We start from the raw sequence: 26,787 nt of genomic DNA on the forward strand, positions 1-26,787 counted from the left end.
AATGGTAATGCTAAAAAAAATACTATGTGGTACTAGTATAAAGTAGTCAAAAGATGTATAGGACAGAATAAGTTGTCCAGAACTAGACTCTCCACAATGAATGTTCAATAAAAGCAATTCAAGACAATTTAATGAGAAAATGTAAATATATTTTCAAAGAATTTTCTGTACCATCCATGTAAATGTATTAAAACAAAATGAATTTTCCTTTCACCCCACAACATATACAAAAATTAATTTGAGACACATCATAATACTAGACCTAACACATAAAACTATGAAACTTGTGGAAGAAAACACACAAGAATATCTTTGATCATGGCCGCAGGCAAAGATTGTTTTTAAATAAGACACAGAAAAATACAATAATTGTAAGATAAAAAAAAAATTAGACTTCCATAATTTTAAAACATCTGCTCATCGAAAGACTTATAAAAATGAATAAGTATCACACAAAGAGAATATATTCACAATGGATACATGTAATAAAAATGTCCATAATACATGCAAATCTTCTATCTACCACTTGCCAGTACAATGGAAACCTACCAAAATTATTTTTTTAAAAAAAGACAAACGAGAAGAACTGGCTCTTTGCAAAAGAAGATTCAGAAATGACCTATGCACATTTTAAAAAATGCTCTCCATCATGATCTGATAACAAAATGCAAATCAAAGCCATCACAAAATACCTTCCTATCCCAACTGAAGTAGCTAAAGTTTAAAGGGCTGCCAAAAGCCAATGCTGGTAACTATAAAGAATTCTTACATGTTTTTTGAGGGGATGCAAAAAAAATGTAGAAACTTAGGACTCTGGCAGTTTCTTATATTATTAAAAATACATACAGCTTATAAGCCAGCAATTCTATTCCTAGATATTTACTAAGAGAAGTAAAACATACGTCAACAAAAATTTTAAAAAAGACTTGAACAACAATGTTCACAGAAGCTGTACAAAATAGCACCAAAAAAATGCAAAAGTCATCAAGAGGGGAATAGAAAGGCAAATTGTGAAACTTCTTTCTGTTTTTATCCCCCAGTACTTGGGACTGAATGCAGAGCCTTCATACAGAACTACCTTGCCAGCCCCTTTTATACTGCTCAGGCTAGACTTGCACTTGAGTTACTCCTGCCTCGGTGTCTCTGAATGCTAGGGTTACAGGCACATGCTAATGCACCCAGCAAACTGTGGAATTTCTGTTAGGAGAACACTGCTCAATAATAATAGCTCCTTTACTTTGTATGCTATAAATGGATATATTTCAAAAGCAGTATGCTGATGGAGATCACGCTGAGTGAGGTATAAATTCATAAATTGGCTTTTCATGGTAATAGTCTGAGTCTGCCTATTAGCCCACAATGGCTGCCTGAAGAACCAGCAGTTGGTGTGTGGGAAAGGAACAACTCCCCACGCCACTGGTTACAGCAGAGGTCTCAATGATCTGTGATGCTGTGACATGTTGGATGGCAAGACAACAGTGCAGCTAAGGGTAGCATGACTCACAGAAAACTCCTAGAGAGGCAAAAATTAATCCATGGGAAGAAGCAAATTTCACATTAATCAATGATCTGTTCCTACTAGAATATCTTGTTCCCTTGTGGCTAGGACCCTGCTGCTGTCAGTGCTCTTCACTTCACTGTTCCCTGCACCGCCCCTTGCCCCTTCAAGAAGCTGCATGGTTGATAAATAATGGCAAGCTCCAGGGGACAGTGTCTTAGCCAGATAAGAGCTTTGACCATCCTGGGCCCCTCACTTATGCATTAAGATTTCCTCTTTTTTTAATCCTTCCACTCTACCCTTGGTCAGGCGATTGGGAGTTTGTGCAACTTCCAATAGCAAGCTATGCAAACGAACCTAAAGACACAAAAAATATGTTCTTTATGTTTCCATTTATAAGAAACTGTAGAACACACAAAACTAATCTTTGGTTTAAAAATCTGGAAAGTAGTCTCCTGGAACAGAGGGATGGGTTTGACTGGGGAAAGACACATAGAAAAATTCCATGATAAAAGAGTTAGGTATTGTTTTAAATTAGTATATGTTTGTAATGTATAATTTCTTTCTTTCTTTTTCTTTTTTTGATATCGGGGATTGAACTCTGGACCTTGTGCTTGCAAGGCAGGCTCTGGAACCACCGAGCTAAATCCCCAGCCAATAATTTCTTTCATGTGGGTATTCCATGCATGTCCATGACAGATCTTAATTCTTTTTCACTTCCCCTTCCTCTCTCTCTCCATCTCTTGGGCCCCTTCCCATTTGTAGTAGATCTGTCTCCCTATTTCCTTTTATCTATGTTTTATTTTGCTCTTTATTTTATTTATGCTTTATAGATGTAAAATAATTTGGTATTTAAGCTGTCTGTCTGATTTATTTCACTTAATATTATGCCTTCAAGGTCCATCCATTGTCCTAGAAATCACTCAAGTTTATCCCTATTTATAACAGAGTAGTATTCCATTGTGTATGAATTTCACATTTTCTTTACTATTCTTCTCTTGATGGACATATAGGCCACTTCCAAGATTTAGCTATTACTAATCGTGCTGCCATCCATATCGGTATACAGGTATCATTGTAATATGTCTCTAACTTTCAGGAAGATATCTAGTAGGAGATCACTGGGTCAAATGGAATTTCAATTTTTAGTTTTGAGGAATCTCCATATTAATTTCCATACTGGTTTACATTCCCACTAACAAGGTAGAAGAGTTCTTTTCCTCCACAGCCTCTCCAGCATTTGAAATTATTTGATTTCTTGATGATAGCTGGTCTTTTTGAAGTGAGATGGAATCTCAATGTCATTCTAATTTGCATTTCTTAATGACCAGTGATGTTGAACATTTTTTTCATATATTTATGGGTCATTGGCATTTCTTATGTGAAGTGTCTGTTCATTTCAGTTGACTGCCTTTTGACTGAGTCATTCATTTTGGGAGGTCTAGCTTTTTGAGTTCTTTATATATTCCAGATATTAATTTTCAGTTCAAGGTGTACTTGGCAAAGCATTTTTCCCATTCTGTGGGTTGTATTCACTCTGCTGGTGGCTTAATTTGCTGTGCAGAAGCTTTTCAATGTGACATAATCTCATTTGTTGACTCTTAATGTTATTTCTTGTGTAGCTGGGCTTTTGTTTGGATAGACCTTGTCTAAGTCTGTGACCTCCAGAATTTTACCTACTTTATCTTCCAGTTGGTTAGGTGTTTCTGTTTTAATATTTAGATCTTTGATGCATTTTGATTTTAGTTTAGTGCATGGTGAGAGACATGTGTCTAGCTTTAATCTTCTGCATGTGTGAAATCAATCTCCATGGCACTATTTGCTAAAGAGGCTATCTTTCCTCCAGCATGTTTCTGGCCCCTTTATCAAAGGTAAGTTGGTTGAATGTATCTGGAGATGTTTCTGTGTGCGCTGTTCTGTTCCACTGATCCACATGTTTGCTTTTGTGCCTGTGCTGTTCTTATCGCTGTGGCTTTGTAATATAACTTGAAGTCTGAGATTGTGATGTCTCTTGCTTTGCTCATCTAGGAGAGCTATTCTGGGTCTCTTCTGGTACCACTGAATTTGAGGATTGTTTTCTTTAGTTCTGTGAGGAATGCTGTTGATATTTTTCTTGAGATTGCATTAAATCTGTATATCAGTTTTGGGAGTATGGCCATTACTACAATATTGGTTCTGCCTATCCAGAAGCAGGGGATGTCTCTCCATTTTCTGATATATTCTTTGAACTACTTTTTTAGAGTTCTATAGTTTTCATTGTAGAGCCTTTCATGTTCTTGATTAGATTAATTCCTAAGTATTTAATTGTTCTTGGTGCCATTGTGAATGGTACAGTGTTCTAATTTATTTCTCGGTTCATTATTGGTATACAGGAACACTATTTTTTTGTGTGTGTTGGCTGCATATCCTGCTACATTGCTGAAGTTAATTATTAATTCTAGAAGTCTTTTGGTGAAGTTTTTTAGATCTTCTATGTAAAGGATCATGTCTTCTGACAATAATGATAGTTTGGCATCTTCCTTCCCTATTTGTAAACTTTTCATTTCTTTCTCTTGCCTGATTGCTCTAATGTTTTGAGAACTGTATTGAACAGGAGTGGCGATGGTAAACACCCTTGCCTGTCCCTGATTTTAAGGGGAAAGCTTTCAACTTTCCCTCGTTTTATATGATGTTGGCCATTGTTTTGTCAAAAATGGCTTTTGTCAGATTGAGCTAAAGTCCTTCTATCACTATTTTCTTCAGGGTTTTTATCATGAAAGGATGTTGGATTTTGTCAAAGGCTTTTTCTGCATCTATTGAGATGATAATAAGATTTTTGTCCTTGCTGCTTTTATGTGATGTACTACATTTATTGATTTGCATATGTCGAACCATGCCTGTATCCCTGGGATGAAACCTACTGGGTCAAGATGTATGAGCCTTTTGGTGATTTGTTGCATTCTATTTGCCCATATTTTATTGAAGATTTTTGCGTCTATGTTCATTAGAGAGACTAGCCTGTAGTTTTCTTTTTTTGGTTGGGTCCTTATCCGGTTTTGGAATCAGAGTGATGCTGGTTTCCAGGAATAAATTTGAAAGTACTCCTTCTTTTTCAATTTCATTAGAATTTGAGGAGTATTGGTGTTGTAACATCCCTAAATGTCTTGCAGAATTCAGCTGTGAATTATCAGTTATTTTAATGAGTGTGGGTATACTAGTATTTACCTGTCTAAATCCGTCAAAGTATAACACTTAAAGTTCTACGTTTCACTGTATTCAAAATATACATTATTTTTCAAAATTGGAAGAAAAGAATAATGACTAATTTTGTGTAAAATGTATCCAATCAGAATTCTTTCAGAAATAAACAATGAGTGAGCTGGAGGTGTAGCTCAGTGGTAGAGCACTTGTCTAGCACGCTTGAGGCCTTATGGTCTTATGGGTGCTCAGAACCACACACCAAAGTGCCAGGTTAGAGATGCAGGGCTTGAAGCAATTTATTCAGTCAGCAATTCTGAGTACCTACTATACATCTGCCACTAGTTTAAGAGTTCTGAACGCTTATGTCAGTGAGCAAAACAGATACCTGCTTTCAAGATGCCAAAAACCTAAAAGGGGTAGAATGGGAAAAAGACAGAAAGTTGGGAAAACCATGAAAATAAGTCAATGCTAAAATGTTTAAATATGTGAAAAGTGCTATCAGAAAAAGAAACAGAAAGCTTCACCCCCAGTGACATTATCGTTTCATTCTCCATCCACCCCCTGAGAGCAAGTTTCAAAACTTATGGACATGCCTGTATTCACAGATCACCACTTTTGACTTTATTAATTGATTTACCACTTAGTAAAAGCATTTCAGAATAGGTGTGTACATGTATGTGCATGCATGTGGGTGTGTGCATGCATGAGTGTGTTTTAAAAAGACTTAGGTGACCATATTTGCTTTATTCCTCAAGCTGATGGAATATTCAATAGTGGAATGAATATATATCAAGGTGTCAGGAATATATATCAGGATGGGGTGGATCCAAGGACATTTTGTTCAATGCTAATCGCATTTCATATACGACTGAGTCATAGTCATATTGAGTTATCAAGTCAAAGAGCAGCCTTTTTGTCTTCTGTATAAAAGACAAGCTGCTTAAAGTTACAGAATTCAGACGCCCAAGTCATTATGATGTGGTTGTACAGAAAAGATGCAGCACAGATAATTCAAAATAAACAAGAACCATGTGCTGTAGGAATAATTCTTCCTCAGGTCATAATATCTGGCACAAAACATAAATAAAGCCCTGTTTTTCTCCTTTAGTGCCCTGCTGCGAAGGAGCACAGAGCCAACTTGCTATCTGCCAGGAGCAGCAGAGTTGGGGGTCGGCCTTCAGCTATGGAAACTCGTCTTATATTTTTAACAAGATGTTGACTGAAAACATAAGAGATTCCTCAACAAGAAGCAATAATATTAATGGTTCAAAATCTCCTTCAGTGAGACTATCTGACATACTAAAATATTAAGCCCACACTTTTTTTATAGCTAGAAAATACACCCAAAATCAAGGGCTTTATATTTTTTATCTTGGTTACTGTTTTTAATTACTTATTTTGGAAAAAGCAGTCTCTAATCATGTTCTCTCCTGGACCCTCTAATCTTGAATACAGAATACAGAATAGGATTTTTCCATTTGATAGGTGGCTTTCTACTGCTTATCCCCTGCCCCTGTAGCTGTGTGTACATAACTCTGCTCACATAGAATACCTGCTCACATGTTAAAATGCCACACACATTTCTCCTTTTTCTTGGTCAAATCTTTCCCAATCAACATATTTGGAAATTATCTGTCTCTCCTCCCAGTACACACAGAAAAAAAATCATTCATCCCACTTACACAGTCAAGAGAAATACCAGGTGATTTCCTGTTATAATTATCCCTCTTAGAGTCCACACCCAGATTAGTGTAATAAAATTCATAGGTTCAATGTGCAAAACACAAAACACAGTTTAAACCTAGGCTGCATTCTCCTAATTGATTTGTGAATGTTGTCTTTTATAACTCACAGTTGTTATGAGTGACAGTCCCCTGATGAACTCACAAAAGCACATCTAGAGGCTTAGATAACAAATCTGAGATATGGCATCAACAATATCCTTTGAAAAATTATTTTTGTTTTTAAAATTTTTATTAGTATGTGTGTGCAGTAATAACTATTACATTCATGGTGGGGAGGTGGTACATATATGGCATATTTTCATTCTTTTTATTTCCCCTTCCCTTTCCCTCCCTCCCCACTCCCATCATCTCTTGGTCCCCTTCCCATTTTCAAAACATCTATTTCCCTGTTGTCTATTATGAAAATATATGCACCTTGATACCATAATGTTAGGTGAAAGAAATCAGACACACAAATTTAATATCACATGGTTTCTCTTACATGAGAAACGTGAAGTATAAATACAGTGTACGATTATTTTGCTGAAAAAATACATTTTAAAATATAGTATGCAATTTTGTTCTGCATCTACTCTGCCAATATCAAGCTGATCAGATATGATTTAGTGATCAAAAGAGGATTAAATGTTTGCTGATAACGGAATATTCTACTAAGCCCCATTAATTGGTTATGGTTCCCTAACATATCCACAGGATTAGCTGTCAGCCTACAGTTTCCAAGTCTGTGCCGCAGCCTCAGGGACAACTTATGCAAACTCAAACACCACCTTGTTCCAGCAGTCAGAAGGACCTGTCCATGCAGGGGCCAGGCAGGTGGTGACTGCATGGTGCCACACAGAACCATCATCGCTCCATTTTGGTTGAATTCTTAAAAGCACAAAAATTTAAAATAAGATAATGCTATTCACCCTCTTTAGCATCTTCTCTCATACTGCTCCTCTACAAAAGTACTCAGTAGAGAAGATATTTAAGGTTAGAGGAAAGAGAAAAAAATCTGGTTCATGGGTGGTCAGATCGATCAGAAAAACATTCAAAAATATGGAAATAAACACTTTGCAAAGAAGGAAATTACAAAATTCAGGCTAATGCGAGTTAGCTTATTTTCTTTCTGTTCCATTTCTTTTGGAGGAATCTCATATTTTCCTTAATAATCAAAGCAGTAAGAAGAATCATCCTAACCTGTGAAAACACGCTCCCTTCTCTGAGAGCTATGTTGTGGCAGAAGTCAGAACAGGTGCTCTTACCTCTCAATTCCCCCATATCCAGGCTTGTCCCAAGCTGTTCTAGCAGAGCAACTCTAGCCGCATTCTTTTTGTGTTTCTTGCCCTCATAATGCTGCTGGGCCATCAGGGGGTTGTTGAACCAGGCTGCACAGAGCCCGCAGTACCTGTCCGAGTCTCTTCTTTGATAAGCAGATTCAACCACGGGAACAGCCTCCACCCGGGTGGGCTTAAGTGAGCTCAGGGGTGTGGCTGTAAAAGACAACAACCAGAGGACCATGGGACAGTTAGTCCGTTTTTGTTTTGTTTTGTTTTATGTAGTGCTGGGAATTGCACTAAGGACCTTTGCCCTGAGCTACACCCCCAGACAGACTTACTTACTGATTTATTTATTTCTTCTTATTTTGAGACAAGATCTCACTAAGTCTCTAAATTTCTTGAATTTGTAATCCTCCTGCCTCAGCTTCCCAGAGTGCTGGGATAACAGGCATGCACTACCAAGACTGGTTGTGTTAGTCCATTTCCAAAGATTAAGGGCATTTTCCTCATTACTCTAAGATTAAAGAAAATCATGTTCATGCTAGAGTTCAAAAATCCAAGAAAGTTTTTTGAGAACAGGAAAATTATCTTCGCCTACCTCCATTTTTGAGTTGGGACACGAAAAAAATTTCTAAGCTATTGCAATAAAAATTTGCCAACTTTCATGCCAAAATCTGATTCCTTAATAGACTATTCCTTGAAGAAAAAATATGGTTTTAAAAAATAAACTCTGCAAAGTTAAGGGAGTTATCTGTTAATCAAAATGCAGCTAATACTTGAAGTAAATGTTGAACAATCATAACTTGAAAGATTCTGAATGAATGAGATGAATATTGTGTGCTATAAATGGAGATAACAAATAAAGGATTTTTTTAAGTGGTAGAAACAGATTTTTCAGTCATGTGAATGGTACCAACAGAGGAAAGTATGCTAATTTTGTTATTTCGATTTATTGGGATATTTTTCAACCTCTACCTGCTAAAATTAACTTTGAAATTGCAACATTGTTCCCCAAAAGGCAAAAAAACAAAACAAAGCATAAAAAACACTATAGAGCAGATGCTGCTTATCTAAGCTAAAAAGGTACATACATCACTATTTTGAGATTACACAGTCCCAGCTATTAATACATTCCACAATGAACTTACAGTTATTTCTGGCTTAGGGAAAAAACCTCAAAATTTAATTCAAAGGAGTTTACTAATTAAGAGTAGAAATAATTTTGTGTGTATCAACATGGCAAATTGTTTCCATCCTCAATGGCTGGCTGAGAGTACGGTCTTATTTCTCAGAAGACTGACTTCTGAGAGGTCACTGACTTCAGAGAAGTTACAGGAAAGGTAAAACTCTAAACCAAGTGCATACTTTCCAAGGCCAAGATTCCTTCCATGTCCCCAAGAACTCTTTTCAAAGTAAGTAAGTAGAGATTGTTTTTCCTAGGCTGACACCATTGTATTTTATACATGATTTCACTTAATCTTAGAAAAAATATTCTGATCCAAATATTTTAGGGAAGAAAACAATATTTAGATTCTTCTATGGTTCTTTCACCCTGTGCAATTTAGCAGTCTCCTTATTTCCTGATGAGGCATGCAGCTCCCAAAACCATGAACAACAGTCATTGTTGGAAGAAAAGGTGGCAACTTGAGACATCCATGACAGGCTAGGGAACCAATTAATCCACACCCCAGGATGTCACATAATTTTTTTGTTTACATTAAATAACTGATATAGAAATACATACTTGCCAAGTGATATTTTATTCAAGAAATGCCTGTACCATAACAATTACCTCAGTAACTCCAGTGATTTTATCACATCAGAAGTTTGAGGCAGTTTAAACTTAGAGGAACTATTTCTATAGTGACTCAGATAAACAATATGTCTCTTAAAAGTCTCATTAGAATTCAGTCATCTATAATCATGTGGGAATAAAGCTCAAATATGGGCCAAACATCCCAGTAGCCAGCCATACTATCATTCTCTATGACTTAGAAATGCTAATAAAAACTATAAAATGGGTATCACAATTCCCAACTTGAAACTATACAACAAAGCTACTGTGATAAAAACAGCATGGTACTAGCAAAAAAACAGACCTGAGAAACAGTGGAATAGATTAGAAGATGCAGAAACAACTCCAGACATACTTAGCCACCTCATCCTTGACAAAGGGATCAACCACTGTCATTGGAGGAAAGATAGCCTATTTAATAAATGGTGTTGGAAAAACTGGATTTCAACCTGCCAAAGATTAAAACTAAATCCATACCTATCACCATGCACTAAACTAAGATCGAAGTTGATTAAAGATCTAAATATTAAAACAGAAACACTAAACTTGCTGGAAGATAAGTTAGGTAGAACTCTTGAAGACATTGGCATAGGAAAAGACTTTATGAACAAAACCTCAGTAGCATGGGAACTAGCATAAAGAATCAACAACTGGGGTCTCATCTTATTGAAAAGCTTCTGCACTGCAAGACAAACCCCCCCAACAGAGCTAAGAGACAACCTACAATGTGGGAAAAAAAATTTAGCAGCTGTACCTCAGACAAAGGACTACTATCCAGAATATATAAAGAACTCAAAAAAATCAGACCCCCAAATTCAAAGACCCAATTCAAAAATTGGCATCTGAAATGAACAGACATTTCTCAGACAAAGAAGTAAAAGCAGCAAATAAATATATGAAAAAATGATCAACATCGCTGGTCATTTGAGAGATGCAGAGGAAAACAACACTGAGATTCCACCTCACCCCACAAAGAATGGCGCTATCAAGAAATTAACTAATAACCAATGCTGGCGGGGGCATGGGGAAAAAGGAACCCTTCTCCATTGTTGGTGGGAGTGCAGACTGGTGCAACCACTATGGAAATCAGTGGGAGATACTTCAAAGAACTAGAACTAGAGGTCCCATTTGACCCAGCTATTCCCCTGTTGGGAATCTTCCCAAAAGAATTAAAAGAATCATACCACTGCAATATATGGGCACCCATGTTTATAGTGGCACAGTTTGTAATAGCTAAAGCTTGGAAACAGCCCAAGTGCCCATCAACTGGAAACTGGATAAAGAAGATGTGCTTTTTTTATAAAATGGAGTACTACTCGGCCATAAAGAATGAGAAACTAGAGTCATTTATAGCTAAATGGTTGCATATCGAGGCCATACTCATAAGTGAAATAAATAGGACACACATGTGTAAACAGAATAGTTTCTCTAGTGGGAGAAACTGAAAGTGTAAATAAGGGTTAAAAGGATTGAAATGAATAATTTATAATTTGAAATTAGAAGAAAATGTCTAAGAGAGTATGGGTGATGGGAAGGGACATGGAACGGAAAGGAAAAATTATGAGAAAAGGAAAAAATGGAAATGAAATCTTTGTAAATAGGGAAGTGTAGAGGGGTTAAAGGGTGCACAGGTAATGGGGAAAAAATAAGAACCAAGATACATCATGTACAGGTACAAGCACCCAATGATAAATGTAAGTGTATTTTAAACCTAAAATGTACCAATAAAAGAATTTAAGAAAAAAAAGATTAAAAAAAAAGAAAGTGACCAAGAAGTATAACTTGTGAGGCTAGGTCATAGAAGGCTTCTGCCTTGTCCTGCTAGAACACTTGCTCTTCGATCATTGAGCCACCATATAGGAACCATGAATATATGGAGTCTATTGTGTTACATCAGATGGGACAGACTAAATGGAAACCCTGGAATCTGCACACAGAGTGAGGAATTCCCAGGGAGTACCAAGCTATCCCAGCCCAGGCGTGTGACATGTAAGTAAAGATACCTGCAGATAATTCTATCCCCTGGAATTTAAGTCTTCTCAGCTAAGGCCTTAGACATTGTAGAATAGAAACAGACTACTCCCATTTTACTTTGTCCAAATTCCTGTCCCCCAGAATTTATGGGCATAATGAAAAAGTTGCTGTTTTACAACACTAAGTATTTAAATAGCTACATAGAAATGAAAATCCAGAATGCCTCCACTAAAGAAGTAGCCAGGGCTCTGTTCCCACTTCTGCCATGTGAGGATGCAGGGCCAGTGTCAGAAGACTTTCCAGTTTACCAAGAAAAAACAGAAACTTAGATTTGTATATGACTTTTCCAACTGTTAAAACACTGTATGGAACAAATAAAACATGACTGTGACTTAAAAAAAAAAAAACACAAAAGAAACACAACAAACTACAGATGTGCAGTTGACCTGAATGTGAAAGGATCTCTCCCCATTTTTCTCAAGCAATTGGGTCTTGCTTCCAAAGTTTCTGGCATCCTCATCAGTTTTTGAGGATTTATAGCTATCTACTGTTTTTGATGGAAATAGAAAAGATATCAAGTGTTTACAATGAATAAATATGGACTCTTAAAGCATAATTTATTTTTTTCTAAACTGACCCTAAAAAACATTTGAGTCAGTTTTATCAATTGATACCTGATATTGCATCCTGCCAAGCATGGCACACAACAGAATTTTTATCAAATAAGATAATCTTATCTTGAATATAGGAAAGTAGTTTGATGCTATGTCTGTATTACAGCTTTTACTCCTGAACAATTCTACTACCCTGGAATGGAAAGCCTGAAAGTTTCATTTCTCTTTCATTTTCCCACTGTCTTCCCCAATCTTCACTCATTTCATATTCTCTTAATGCCTATAAAAGCAATGAAAGGCTGTTGCTTGGAAATGGCCTTGAATCAATCAGAAATCTGTGCTGGACTAGGCATGACTGTTATTCAGCTGTGTGATCTGTAGGCAGTTGCAGATGTCACTGGCTTCCACAGGGTTAAAATTCAGGGTGTCCATCTCTTTTAGAACTAACATTCCTTACAACTAAGGGTTTATTAGGTGGAGATGGAGCAGATCATAGACACTGTCTCCCTTTTATGGCTTTGACTAGATGCCAAATATGGAAATAATATGGGAGGAGAGCAGTTTCCAGGTTTTAATGATAAGTCTGTGTCTGTATATGGATGATAACACTCATAATCTTTGGCAAAAAAAGTATATTCTAATAAAATGAATACAAAATGAAATAAAGATTATCTTTTTTAAAAGCATCTTTTTAACAAAACATTAAATGATATATAAATTTTATTTTACTCTTATACTTTATGCTTTCACTCTAATTGTAAAAAATATTTAAGTGGATATTGAATTCATTTATCCTTCATAAAACTCAAAACCCAGAATTAATTAATCAAAACCAGTGTTTTTACCACTGAATTTAGCCAACTTTAAAAATCTCTGTGCCCAGGCTATGGTTAGGGATGAGAACCAAATGCCAGTGTATTTTATAAGCCTCCTTTCCCTACCCTCATTCATCTTCCAAAGCACAGTAAATGTTGAGAATCATTGATCTAAATATTCTCAGATTTCTTTTGAAAATTACTATAAGACTCTCTTAGATGTCCACATAGTCACAAACTACAACCAACAGCAAGTGTTTAGTTTTTCTATAAGCAATAGAAAAATATTACATCTTTATCCATGAGACAGAGATAACAATTACTCCTTTTGAAAACATCAGTCAATTCTTCCATTTTGCTAAAACATAAAAAAATACAGAATAGTAACTAATACAGTGGCCCCTCGATTTACGACCAGCCCCACATATGAACAATTTGAGTTACAACCAGAATTTTAGATTTAACTTACAACCAAAGTTTTAATTACCATGTGAATGCAGGTTGTAAACAAAGGCTTGTGATGCCAGAAAAGCATATGTAAGCATACTTAAGCATCAGTCTGATCCCAGATGCTCATGTTTGTAGATGTGATTTTAGTCAGTGCTTTATATAATTACTACAATTACTGCTATCAAAATGGCCCCCAAAAGTGAGAGGGGTAGGGGAAAGGAAAGAAGGGAGTGGAATTAATATGAGAAAAAGAAAAAATGGAAACAAAGTCTTTGTAAATATGGAGGGATGGAGGGGCTGAAGGGAGGGCAGGGGAAGGGGGAAAAATAAAAACCAAGAGAGATTATGTAAAGGTGCAAATTTCCAATGATGAATATCATTATATTGTATACCTAAAATGTACCAATAAAATAAAATTTTTTAAATGGCCCCCAAAAGGCTAGAAAAGAAGCTAAGAAAAGAAGGAAAGGTAAAGAAAGCAATCAAAATTGAAAAGAAAAAGGAAATTGAGGAGGCATGTGAGAGTGCCATTTATGTGAGCGATCTCACTAATATGTACAGCATGTCAAAATCCACCATCTCGACAATCTTACAGAGAAGATTTGTATGAGGAAGCTAGTGTTGCTAAAGGTGTTACTCAAATTAGTAAGTGATCATCACCACTGTTAAACAAGGTAGAAAGGCTATTATTAGTGCAGATAAGTACAAGGCAGATGGCAGGTTATAGCCTTTCAGTGTCTATAATTTGTGAAATGCTAGGGCTATAAATGCAGAGCTCGTAAAGGGTAATTCATCAATGAGTAATAATGGTGAAACATTTCATGCCAATAAGGGGTGGTTTCCCAATTTAAAGTGAGAACTGGGGTTCATATCATAACTAGGCATGATGAAGCAGCCAGTGCTGATAAAAGGGCTGCTGAAAATTACATACACTACTTTTAAACTAATGACACAGAGAAATGGCTTTTGCTCTCATCAAGTTTTCAACTGTGATGAAACTGGCCTTTACTGGAAGAAAATGCCCAGGAGAACATACATTATCCAGGAAGAGAAGAAAATGCCATGTCATAAGCCTATGAAGGATGGGCTAAATTTATTGCTATGTGCCAATGCGAGTGGTGACCTCAAGATAAAGCCTCTCTTGGTTTATCACTCTAAGACCCCTAGAGTGTTCAGAAAACATAAAGTCATGAAGAACAGGCTAGGAGTCATGTGGAGATCTAACGCAAAAGCCTTGGTAACAAGAGTATTTTTCTTGAGTGGATCAGGGAGGCTTTCTGACCTACTGTTAAGAAACATCCAGAAGACAACAGTTTACTGCTCACAGCTCTCCTCATCATGGACAATGCTCCTGCTCATCAATAAGATTTGGAAGAACAATTAACTGAAAAATTTCCATGGCTCTCACTCAAGTTCCTCCCACCCAATGTGGTGGACCACCCCATTGATTATGCCCAAAGCAGGCTGTAATTATTGCAAGCTTTTAAGTGTTAATGGTGCAATAGGCTTGTTTATAGAAGCGAGTCTAGCTGAAGCCTACATGCCCAGGTCAGAGTGACTCTACCCAAATTCCATTCCCGAAGTTAAAAGCTCCTTTATGAAAAAGACAAGGTTAATTATTAACCATAACCTATATTTTTGTCTGTTCTGTTCCTCATTCAAGAATGCTTTTTCTCTTCCTTTAAAATCCTTGCCCCTATCAGCAATATATCCATAGCAACTCCACGTAGTCCTTTCACATAGCCACTTTACCTCACTCTAACTTTTATGTCACCAATAAATATGGATGGCTGTGGGTGTTCAGGGTCTTTGCTTGCTATGCAGTTGACTGCTCAAGCATTGAACATCCTGGCTCCCCTTATCTGTCTCTTTGACTTTGTCCCTGTGTTTTTTTCTCACCTTGTGCAGTAGCACTGAGTGGAAGATTGGAACCCACTTCAGGGGTCTCTGGTAACCTAACACAACTCCTTTACTGCATCCTATGGACTAGAATGTTATAGCTAACTTTAAGAAGCCATATACCAAGGAATTATTCTTGAAGTGCTTCCAGATGGTCTCAGACACAGACTTAACCCTTAAAGAGTTCTGGAAGGAGCATGACAACAACTTTTCCTGTGTGGAGTTAATTGAGAAATCCTGGGCCATTGTCTCTCTAAGGACCTTGAGATCTGCCTGGAAGAAAATGTGGCCTAAAATTATACAAGAAAAAGACTTTGAAGGCTGTGTAGAGGAGCCTGAGCCTTCAATTGACCCTGTGGTTGATGATAACATCACTATAGCAGAGTCCATAGGCTTGCAGGTACACAGTAGTGATGTTGAGGAACTGGTGGAGGAACACTCAGGGGAACGGTCTACAGAGAAACTTCAGCAACTTCTGGCTGAGCAAAAGAGAATGGCAGCTGAGGAGCTTTCTGAAGAGGAGGGGCAGTATCAACAATTAGTGCAGCAAGGTTCTTCTGAAATAAAGGAAATCCTGAAAAATGGACAGAGCTATACACATTTGCAGAGAATTCCCACCTAGATAGAGAAAAAGGCAATTGTTGCATTTACTTGCTTAATGACAATGGCACATCATACTACAGAACAGTTTTAAAGAAAAGACAGAAACAGGCCTTAGGCCAGTTTTTAGTTCTGAAAAGATTTAGATCTAGTGAGCTAGGTCCTAGTGGGCTACAGACTTTCCCAAGGAGAGAAAGGACACCAGAGAGCCAGATTCTTGATGTTCTTTTGGAAGGGGACTCTCCTTCCAAACAATAACCACCTTCCATTTCCTTCTCCCTTTCTGAAAGCCAAAGATGTCAACTTGAATGGTGAGTACAATATGAAATTGTTTCTGGTAAACTAGGGATATTTTATAACTTTGTGCTGAATACAGTAGGAAAATTATTAGTGTTTCTGGTAAATTATGCACACTATGCAACCCTTTTTTATTATGAGAAGGTTAGTTAAGGGATGCATTCAGAGGTTCAGAATGAATTATGGTATTTCCATTATTTCTAATGGGAAAAGTAGTCGACTTACAACCAATTTTAATTACAACCAGTCCTCACAAACAAATTGAGTTTATAAGTCAAGGGTCCACTCTATTATAAGTTAATATTGGCGAAGTTAGCAATTTTGATTGTTTTTCCTGGAAAGAAACTCACCCTTGGAGCTTTTGTACCATCTATCTTGGTATCAGCATACTTTTACCAGCATAGTTTGGGGCTCTGTACCATCTTCTTCCCACATCTACACCCCAGTCCTGCAGGATGCTACTCAAACTCATCTACTCACTGAGTCCTTGACAACCTAAACAAGAATGAGTTCTCCTTCTTTTGAGCTTATAAAGCATTTACTAACAGCATGAGTCATGTGGCATGTCTTAACACCACTCTGTAATCTTAGTTGTAACAATTTGTATTTGTTTGTGAAGCTATTTATAGTATGCATATGTAACCACTCAGTGTAAACATACATAGATATAGCAAAAGAATTATTAATAATTTGTAGTGCTGTCCCAGATCCACATAAGCATACTATATGACATATGCCTTATTGCATATCCAATATCCTAAAATAGCTCATTTTCAAAACGTCTTAAGCCAAGATGTTTGAAACAAAAGATCATAGATCTGGAACTTATTATGACCCACTAATAATCAGTTGCTACATGACAGCTTGACAAAACTAAAACAAATCAGCCTTCAAAATTTAATTTCTCACAATCACCTGATCCTGGAATACATCAGTATTCTTTCCTGTGTGTTGCACAAAGCTTTTCAGGGGCAGGTTCTCAACAGCTCTTACTGTTAGGCAAGGTTGGAAAGAATATGTGTCTCTGTTCTATAGTTTTTATGGCAAAATAAACATGGTTGTTTAAAGGACAAAAGTGTTTGTAGAGCTGGGTGTGCAGGTGTACACCTGTTATCCCAGCACTCAGAAGGCAGGAGGATTGCCATGAGTTCAAGGCCAGCCTGGGCTACATAGCTAGACCCAGTCCCCCAAAAACTAACCAAGCAAACAAAAAGTTTACAAAGTCCCCTGAATCTGTCCCTGTGAGAATGCTGCCTCACTCTGCAGTGTCACATTGGCTCTCCCTGGTGCCAGCAAGCATGCAGTGACAGACACACGGTGTTTATTCCATGATTTAGCTGAATGAATGAATGAATGAGCACTCCTCACATAATAAGTGAATAAAATCTTATAGCAGCAAAGAATTTTCTGGTTTCTTTTAAACTGTGACATTTAGACATGGGAAGCTCTGTGTCCTATTGTCATTATAAATACAAGCAAATGAGTGACAATATTGCAGTCCAGTGAAAACTACATTGTAAAGGGAAACATGCCAAAGTGGAGACACATGCTCCAGGGTCCTTTCTTCTTTTGGATTCAACTAGACATAATGAAAGTCTCTATTCTTTCAAACTTCTGCCTGTTTTCTGGGGTAGCCAGAATGTCCAAAACTTCCAGAGCACATAAAGCAGTGGTGGTGAACCTATGGCATGTGTGCCACAGTGTGCTGTTTATTATCACTGAAAGTTTTAAAATGGTTTGCTGTCACTGGTATGAAGCATGCACATCACTCTGGAAACAGCACTTTCAGACAGGAAGCTGGTTGCTGTGGTTTACCTATCCTGGATCCCAACCCTGTTTCTGGCTTCTGGTGTGGTACCCACCATCACAGGCTGGATCTGACTGAGAGGGTAAACAGGAAAATGTCCAAAGCCAACCATAATGAGGCTGGGGAGCAACCTGATTTCACATTACACTAGGGAAGCAGGTATTTGTGGCAAGCTTGGGAATAATTTTTCAGAGACTGGAGCAGCTATTTCAATAAGAGATGATCCACCACTAGAACACAACGCCTTGTTTATCAGATCAGAATGTGGTTGTCCTGAGCTGGAGAATCAGGAACTACAGTTAGCAATGGGATTCTCATCTATGGGCCCCCTTCCAAGGCCACAGGGGACGCCCAGCTCAGCACCACAGTGACAATCCCTGGCCTGGCACCCTCCCCTTCCCATTTCTCTACCTCTTTCACTCATTCTTAATGCTTTGTAGACTTTAGGAGGACAAAATGTAGCTTTTATGCCAAGGGTTTAGTGAGGTCTTGACATAGAGAAATAGAGCCAGGAGTTTACTCAATTTAAAGGATGTGTTTTTCTCACCTAAGGCATTCTTATCCATAATACTAATTTTCTCCAGCTGTATAATATCATACAGTTTATTCTATTATGTCTGTTCCGTGTATTTTCTTATTTTACTTGCCAAAAATATTGTACTTTGCCACTGGGGCAGTGTAAGGTCAGGGAATGAATCATTCAGCACAAGGTCCCTGACTAATAAGCAGGAAATGGCAAGGCCCCGCTCTTCTAATGGGAAGACCAGCACCATGTGTCATGTCAACTCTCTTCCAATGATGCCGAGGGAGCAACAGGCCAAAGAAACAGATTCAATGTAGAGTTCAATCACATTTCCTAGGTCTCAGTATCTGTTCTTAGTGGGGACTATTTAGAAATGTGCATTTTTTTTTTCTAAAAAGAAAACTCCGGGTCCCTGTTTTTGGGTGGATAAAGGCAGAACAAAGAAGCAGGGCTACATCCTGGAACAAGGCTGGCCAGGTGGGTTGGCTACACATGGTACCCCAACATATGGCTTGGGACCCGGACTCAGGACCCAGGCTTGGCTACATATGCAGACACTGAAGGCACTGGGAGAGTTAGTAATTTGTCCACAGCCACACAGTGGCAGAGCTGTGGTCAGAACAAAACACCCCAGACCCAGAGACTTGTCTGTCATATACCAGGCACAAGGGAATGTGTACTGTTTTTGTATACTGGTTGAATTAAGATCATGATTTGTGAAGTCATGGTTAGAGGACTAATTACCAGAAGCTTGCTTTAGCTGCATCCCACAAGTTTGCATATGTTGCCCCTCCCCCAGTGCAAGGAGGTGAGCCACTCCCAGGATCAAGGAGAAGGCTTCCAGGCCACCGTACCTCTCCCCCTCAGCACATAGGAGGTGAGCCGTTCTCAGCGCCCAGGAGGAGACTTCTGGCCCGCTGTACCACCTCACTCAGTGTACAGGAGGTGAGCCACTCCCAGCACCCAGGAAGAAGCTTCTGGGCTGCCATACCACCCCCCTCAGTGCACAGGAGGTGAGCTGCATAGGCGGCAGCAAACCCTCACCCCCTCAAAATGAGAAAACACATAAACAAGTCTCAAAACCAGACTTCCAGATCACCTAAAGCAACCCCAAATGGAAAAGAGATGGAACACTCTGATATACAACCACCTAGACTCCTGAACTGCCAAAAAAAAGAGAATCTGGAAAAAATAAAATCAGAAATAATTTCTCAAATAATAGCAGAGATTGTGCCCATAGTGCAAGACATGATTAATAAATCTAGAGAAGACACAGATAAAAAAAAATAGAGGAACTGAAGAACATGATGGAATCTCAGCATAGGAAACAAATGCAATCCATAAAACAGATAAAAACAGATTTCTAGGAGATTAAAAACTCCACTGAAAGCTTACACAGCAGAATGAGCTAATGTGAGGACAGAATTTCAGATATAGAAGACAAGATTGCAATTAGTGACCAGGAAAAGAAAAATTGCTTTAAAATAGTAAGGGACCCCAAGAAATCAATCCAGCAGCTGCTAGACAATGCAAAGAAGAATAACATAAGACTAATTGGAGTCAATGAAGAAACAGGAGAGAGTGCAGATGACATAAAAAGCTGTTCACAGAAGTGAAGACAGAAAACTTCCCAAGCAGGGGGAAAGAACTTGACATACAGATAAGTGAGGCATATAGGACTCCAAATAGCCTTGATCAAAAAAAAAATCTACACATAAGTATATTATTGTTAGGATCCCAAAAACCCAACAGAAGAACAAAATTCTACAAGCAGAGAAAATAAACAAATCACATACAAAGGAAAGCCCGTCAGAATCACAGTAGACTTCTCAATGCAAACCCTCAAGGCAAGAAGAGCTTGGAGTGATGTATTTCAAGCCCTAAAGGAAAACAGCCTCCAACCCAGATTGATGTACCCTGCAAAACTATCTCTCAAAATTGATGGGGAAATAAGACACTTTAATGACAAAGAGCACCTCAGGAACTTCATAAATACCAAACCAGCACTCCAAACCATTTTAGACAATATCCTAGGAAAAGACAACGAGGATCACAACCCTAGGAAGCCCAGCAGATTTAATCCACTGGGCGCTACAAGAAATTAAATGCAAAGGGGGAGAATCCAACAAAAAGAAAAAGTCATGACAATGATAAGTCAATACGGATCTTTACTGGCTATTTATCATCTTCTTGTGTCTACATTTTAGTTGGGTTGTCTATTAATGAGTGTAAGACTTCTTTATATGCTCTGGTCTTAGGTTACATGTATTATAAATATGGACTGTTTAAGGACTACTTTTCATTTTCTTAATGATGTCATTTAAATTTCTAAATTTTGATGGAATCTCATTTATCAATTTACTTCTTTTATACATCATGCGTTTTGTATCCGAGGAAATTCTTGCCTACCCTAAATTCATGAACATTTTCCCTTATAATTTCTTCTTAAAATTTTATAGTTTTAGTCCTATTTAGGTTCATAGATCCTTTCAAGTTATTTTTATGTATGGAAATAAAGGGTTGAGGTTAATTTTTTACATACGGACACCAGGTGTTCTAGTACCATTTGCTGAAAACACTATCTTTTCCTCTGGTTTTGAATTGAGTTTATGTTCTATAAAATGTTAATGTTAAATAATCTTTCAAAACTCAGTGGACCTTATATGCATGGTTTTATTTCTAAATTCTCTGTTTTATTCCATTCGTCTATATGTCTTTCCTTACCCCAACACTGCCTTGATTACTGTAGCTTTAGAGGAAGTCTGAAAATTAGTTAATAAGTGTCTTCCAACACTGTTTTTTTTTTTCTTTTTACTTTTCTAGGTCCTTTGTACTCCTACATAACTTTTAAATTGCAATATACAATTTTTCATTTATAGCAAGTATATATAGATCTGAATTTTTATATACACCTTGTGGTTTCTTTTTTCTTTCTTTCTTTTTTATTTTTTGGTACTGGGGATTGAACTTGGGACTTGGGACTTGGCACTTGTGCAGCAGGTGCCAGAACCATTGGGCTAAATCCCTGGCCCTATACCTTGTGTTTTCTAATCCTGCTAAATTCTAATACAAGTTCTAGGGACTCCTAGAGATTTCTTACTATTTTCTCTGTAGTTGATCGTATCATCTACATATAAATATTTTACTTCTACCTTGTCAATCCTATCCTAATTGTGTCATTTTATTGCCAGACTATTTTTGTTTGGGCCTGCGTTTCAAAGTTTAATGGACAGATCTCCGACCTTAGGGAGAAAGCATTGTGTCTTTTCCATTCATATAAGGCGTTTTTTCTGGAAATATGGAGTACATGGCTTATCTGTTGAAAAGCTTCTGTTCTACTTCTAGTATCCTGATAGCTTTTACCATGAACAGCTGTAGAATTTAGTCCAATACTTTTTCTGCAACCAATGACAGGATCATATGGCTTTTTCCTTTCCTCTGTTAAAATGATAACTTATGGGAGTGGATCTTCCAATGCTGAGCCAACACTGCCATCCCTATAAAACCACTTTCTACATCCTGCCAGATCTGACTTCTAATAGTTTGTTTTGTTAAACAAATTTTTATCTATGTTCATACTTTTTCCTTCTATTATCTTTATCCAGTTTTAGTATTACCACAATATTGATTTCCTAAAATGAGGGGAGAAGTGTTCCTTCTTTCTTCTGCTTTAAATGTTTGCTATAATTTATCATTTAAAATGTATATGAGCCTGTTGTTGTCATATAGGTAGGTTTTCAAGCTAGGAATATGCTTTCTTTAATAGGTGTTATTCAAATTTAATATTTCCTTCAGAGTCAGTTTCATTAATTTGTCTCCAAGGTACTTCTTAGAGGTTGTCAAATTTATTTCAAAAAAGATTTTTTTAATATGCTTTCTATATCATTTTAAATTCTGTAAAATCTGTGGTAATGTCCTCTAAATTTTGATATTGTAATTTAAAAAATGTGTAATTGATATTGTGTAATAGTAAGAAAAGGTCTAAAGAAGCAGGGGAAGTGGGAGGGGTAGGGGAAAGGAAGGAAAAGAAAGAATAGGAAAAAAGTGGAAACAAAGTCTTTGCAAATAGGGAAGGGTGGAGAGGATGAAGGGAGGGCAGGGGAAGGGGAAAAAAATAAGAACCAAGATATGTCATGTAATGGTACAAGATCCAAATGATGAGTGTAACTGTATTTTATACCTAAAATGCACCAATAAACTTAATGGAAAAAAAAAGAAAAGAAAACTCTGCTTTCCAGTCCCTATGATGAACTGCCCCCCCCCTTTTTCCTCATTTTTCTATCTTAAATCAAATTAATGACTGTAGTAATTATTCAATAAGTATGACTGTGCTTAACAAATGCACCCAGGTTACTCCAGGCCTGGCTGTGGGGCAGCTGCGGGGGCAGAGCCACAGCTCCCCCACCAGACAGTTCAGCCCTGTGGGTCAGTGCCTGAGCTAGATGTGAAGGGCAGAGCCAGGGCAACTATCCACACTGCGGGCACCTCTCCTGAAGGTACCAGATGCTCAAAGGACAAGGGATGGACACACAAAGGACAGCACCAGGAACTCTCACAAACTGTCAACGTGAGGAATGTTATGTTTTAGTAAGAATCTTTTAATAGTTAAATGTCACTTCTTTGATTGTTTTGACAAATTTATCTAATGGGGTTAAAACTCAAGTTAGACTCATCATAGGTGATAGCTTAAATAAACTGTGGGTATCTGTCTCCCAAAATGTCATGCAACAATGAAAAAGGATAAAACATGTTTTAGAAAAATATTTAATGATCTGGGGAAATGTTCAATAACAAACTAAAAGAATGTGGTTTACATATAGAGTATAAACCAAATTACTTATTAATTATGTGTGTACACACAAACATACTTACATTAATATATAAGGACTTAGAAGGCTTGTTGGGAGCAATGCTACATAATTCTAGGGAAAAATCATTTGAGTGGGCCTAGTTCTCCTGCCTACAGGCCAGCTATGACATTCCAGACATATTGGCATTTTGGCCTTGGGTCACAACTGAGACCTCAGTGATCCCCCGTTGCTGTAATGCTCCAGGACAGAACCACGCCTGCAGAGATTCCTCCAGGGAGGAATCAAATCTTCATCTGCATAGTTGCTCATTGTTCTTAGATTTCCACTGCCCCCTAGTCTTTTGTTACACCTTGTTTATCCCAATGTGAAGTACTGAACTCTGCATTTCACTTGTTACATTTGTTTCCTCTTGTACTGAATAAAAGGTGCTGCAAGTTAGGTGGCTTTTGTTTTTGCTGCCCAGAGCAGCACTGATCAGACCTAAGGCTCAGCTTTTCCTCAGTCTCATTTTTCTACCTTTCCTGTAATTCGCCATGTGCTGCCATGGCTCACAGGAGACTAGGACTTACTGCAGAGGTTCTGGAAACATCCCCTGTCCCCTTCCCCTGTTCCCTACAAAGGCTATAAATAAAAATCTCAGCAATGGTTGTTTCTGTTGTGGAGTATAAATAATTTTTTATACTCATGGATATATAATACTTGATGCAGAGGCAAAACATTTTTATTTCTTCAATTTCTACAGAGGCCACATTTCATGCTAACTTGTTTTAGTGCAAAGTCTGGGAAATCCTGCTTAGAGGACTTGTGGTTCCACAATGAGGTCTTAAATTAAATCTCAGAAGATTTTATTTGCAATGATTTATTTATTAATTTATTGTTGATTTTCCAGGGAATGGGATGGAGAAAGCTGGCTCAGCGAGAATACCATGCTGACATCAATTCCCCTACTTTTCCTAAAGATCCAGAGAAAAGCAGTTTTCCAAGTTTTTAAAGGTTCAAAAATGACTGTTTAGATTAAATAGAATACTTTTTTCCCTTCTCATACCATAGGTTTGAAAGTGAATTCTGCTACCCAAGACAAGGAGATAGAAAAAATCCACATGCTGTTTCTCCTAATACCATGAAGAAAGTGAAAGAACATTATAACATATCCAATACCATTTTGAATTTCCTGAGAATAAACAAAGATGAGGATGACTTAACTGAACCGTCATTCCAACTCAATTATGTATCAACATTCCTCATCTAATCAACTTATTAATAAGACTGCTGGCTCACCCATCCTGCATTTAGAGATCATCAGTCTTCATTAAGACAATATTCATAGACGATTGATTTTCATTAACATACAATAATTCCCTGTAGTTTCAGTCACTGATTAGCCTCTAAATATCTTAAGTATTATGCTTGTTTTTTGCAGAATTCCAATCTTTGAAGACAAGCCATTGCATAGAACTTTAGAGAGATAAAAGTCCTTTTATAATTTTCTTGTGTTGCTAGACAAAAGAATCTAAAAGTTAGGAGACTGCATTCTTCGATGCATGGAAAAGAACAGGCTAGAAGGTAAATTCTACCAGGACAAGGATCGTTCCCTAATTTGTTCACAGATCTATCTCTGTTATCCAGAAGTGGGGCTGGCACATAGTAGGTATGTGATCTATGTAAGAGAAGAAATGATGGCTTTAGCTTAGGATATTCTTCCTGTTTGATGTAATGATTAATACAGAAATCAGTGATCACATCCTCTTTGTCCAGACTGATCTTACAAACAGCTGCTTCTCTGTAGATACAATTATGAGACCTGAGTAACTCCATTTTAAAATTTGGCCCCATCTTAGAATAAGGTGGCCTAGACATAAATTCTAGTTCCAAAAAAAACCACAAGATGTACTTTGGCCACCTGCCTGTGATAATGTTCAACAGTCCCCTAACAACTAGCCTAACAACAGCTAATCAGTAGCTGCCTCAATGTCCCAGATGCTCTTCTCATGGCCTACGACAACTAATCAATAGTTACCCCAATACCCCAATATCCCAGATGTTCTTTTCGATGACTTAAACAGCCGTTTACAGTTCAACACACAAGACACAGCCAATCAGGTTTAAACTTTCAAAACTTGCTAAATGCTAGCCAATCGTGCGATTTATGTGTGATTTAAAACCCCACACCTTTTCAAAAACCCCACGCCTTACTATAACCTCTATAAAAACCCCTGGTGTTTTAGAGTCAAAACTCTCAATCTTGACCCACTACGTCAATGACAGTTAAAAGTCCCTACTCAAACTTAAATAAACGATCCTCATATACTTACATCAAAAACGGCTTCCTAGTGGTCTTTAAGACTTCACAATCTAGACACAACACAATGTACTCACAATACTCAATTTTCAAATCCTGTTCAGTTACGAGGTTTCTCCCTCTGCATTCAGCACCAAAATCTTTCAGTTTGGCCACAGTTCCCAAACTTTGGGCAGAGGTAGCCTAGGACAATGCAGTGAACCCAAAGAAATCCACAGTGTGTTTTAGAATTCTGAGGATAAGCAGCATCTGCTGGATGCCATAGGAACATAGCTCAAGGTAGTTAGTTCACAGCTTCATGAACCTGGATCTTTGGATACTTTGTCAATCCATCTAACCAATCACCGAGGACCAGGAAATCAATGTGTCAATGTCCAGTCTAATTTCAGGGTTAGAAAAGATTTCATTAGTTAATGTGGCTACATAAAAATAAAATGAAAATATTATTTTCTTTAAGTTGATATGAATTATTTTTTTCAGATGGCTACTGAGTTATTTGGATACATTCATTAAATTGTTTGAATCTGCAGACACAATGAAAAGAATGCAGAGATACTTGATTGCTGTACAATTTCAGAGACCCCAAGAGTCAGGGCACCATCTTCCTGGCAGTCACCTCTTATCTATGGGAGATACCTTTCAAGGCCCAATGTGAATCTTTTAAACTTCAGATGGTATTGAACATTACATATAGTATGTTTCTTCCTATTCACTCTTACCATACATTTTAGCCACCTCAGCATACAGTTTTTTATTTTTTACTAAATTGAGAACTTTGACTTTCTCACGTGGAGGAATCACTTTATGGCTTTTCTTTGGCATATCAGAATTGTGAACACTGTTACTCTTATACAAGCACTGTGATACAGCGACAGTCAATCTGATAACCAACTGACTAACAGGTAGGTAGCATATACAGGTAGGCCAAGGGATGATTTACATCTTGAGTGGACAGAGACAGGCAGTGTGAAATTTCATCACTCAGAAGAATGTATAATTTAAAACTTATGAATTGTTTATTACTGGAATTTCCATTTATTTTCATACCATAGCTGACCATGTTACCTCCTCTCCCCCAAGAAGTGAAATAATGTGCGAGTAGGAACTCCTGTATAAATTTTGCATTATTGCTTTGGCAAAAAATTACAACTTCCCAGTTGGGCACCACAAGAAATGTAGATAGATTGTCTTCTTAAACCTTAGATTCCATATTTAACTTAG

The 26,787-nt window shown here is 37.5% G+C and overlaps 1 protein-coding gene across 7 annotated transcripts in view; it reads right to left on the reverse strand.

Annotated features, from left to right (window-relative positions):
* Zmat4 (zinc finger matrin-type 4) overlaps positions 1 to 26,787 on the reverse strand; it is a 424,653-nt gene that overhangs the window by 152,253 nt on the left and 245,613 nt on the right. For all 7 annotated transcript variants that reach the window (XM_087217367.1, XM_087217364.1, XM_004855311.4 and 4 more), the window contains one exon: positions 7,668 to 7,895. In XM_087217367.1, coding sequence (XP_087073493.1) covers positions 7,668 to 7,895 — 228 coding nt within the window. The remainder of the gene's footprint in view (positions 1 to 7,667; positions 7,896 to 26,787) is intronic.

Source organism: Heterocephalus glaber, unplaced genomic scaffold (assembly GCF_053883595.1).
Source record: "Heterocephalus glaber isolate CG9 unplaced genomic scaffold, H.glaber_assembly_v1.0 deba00001461, whole genome shotgun sequence".
Taxonomy (NCBI): Eukaryota; Metazoa; Chordata; class Mammalia; order Rodentia; family Bathyergidae; genus Heterocephalus; species Heterocephalus glaber.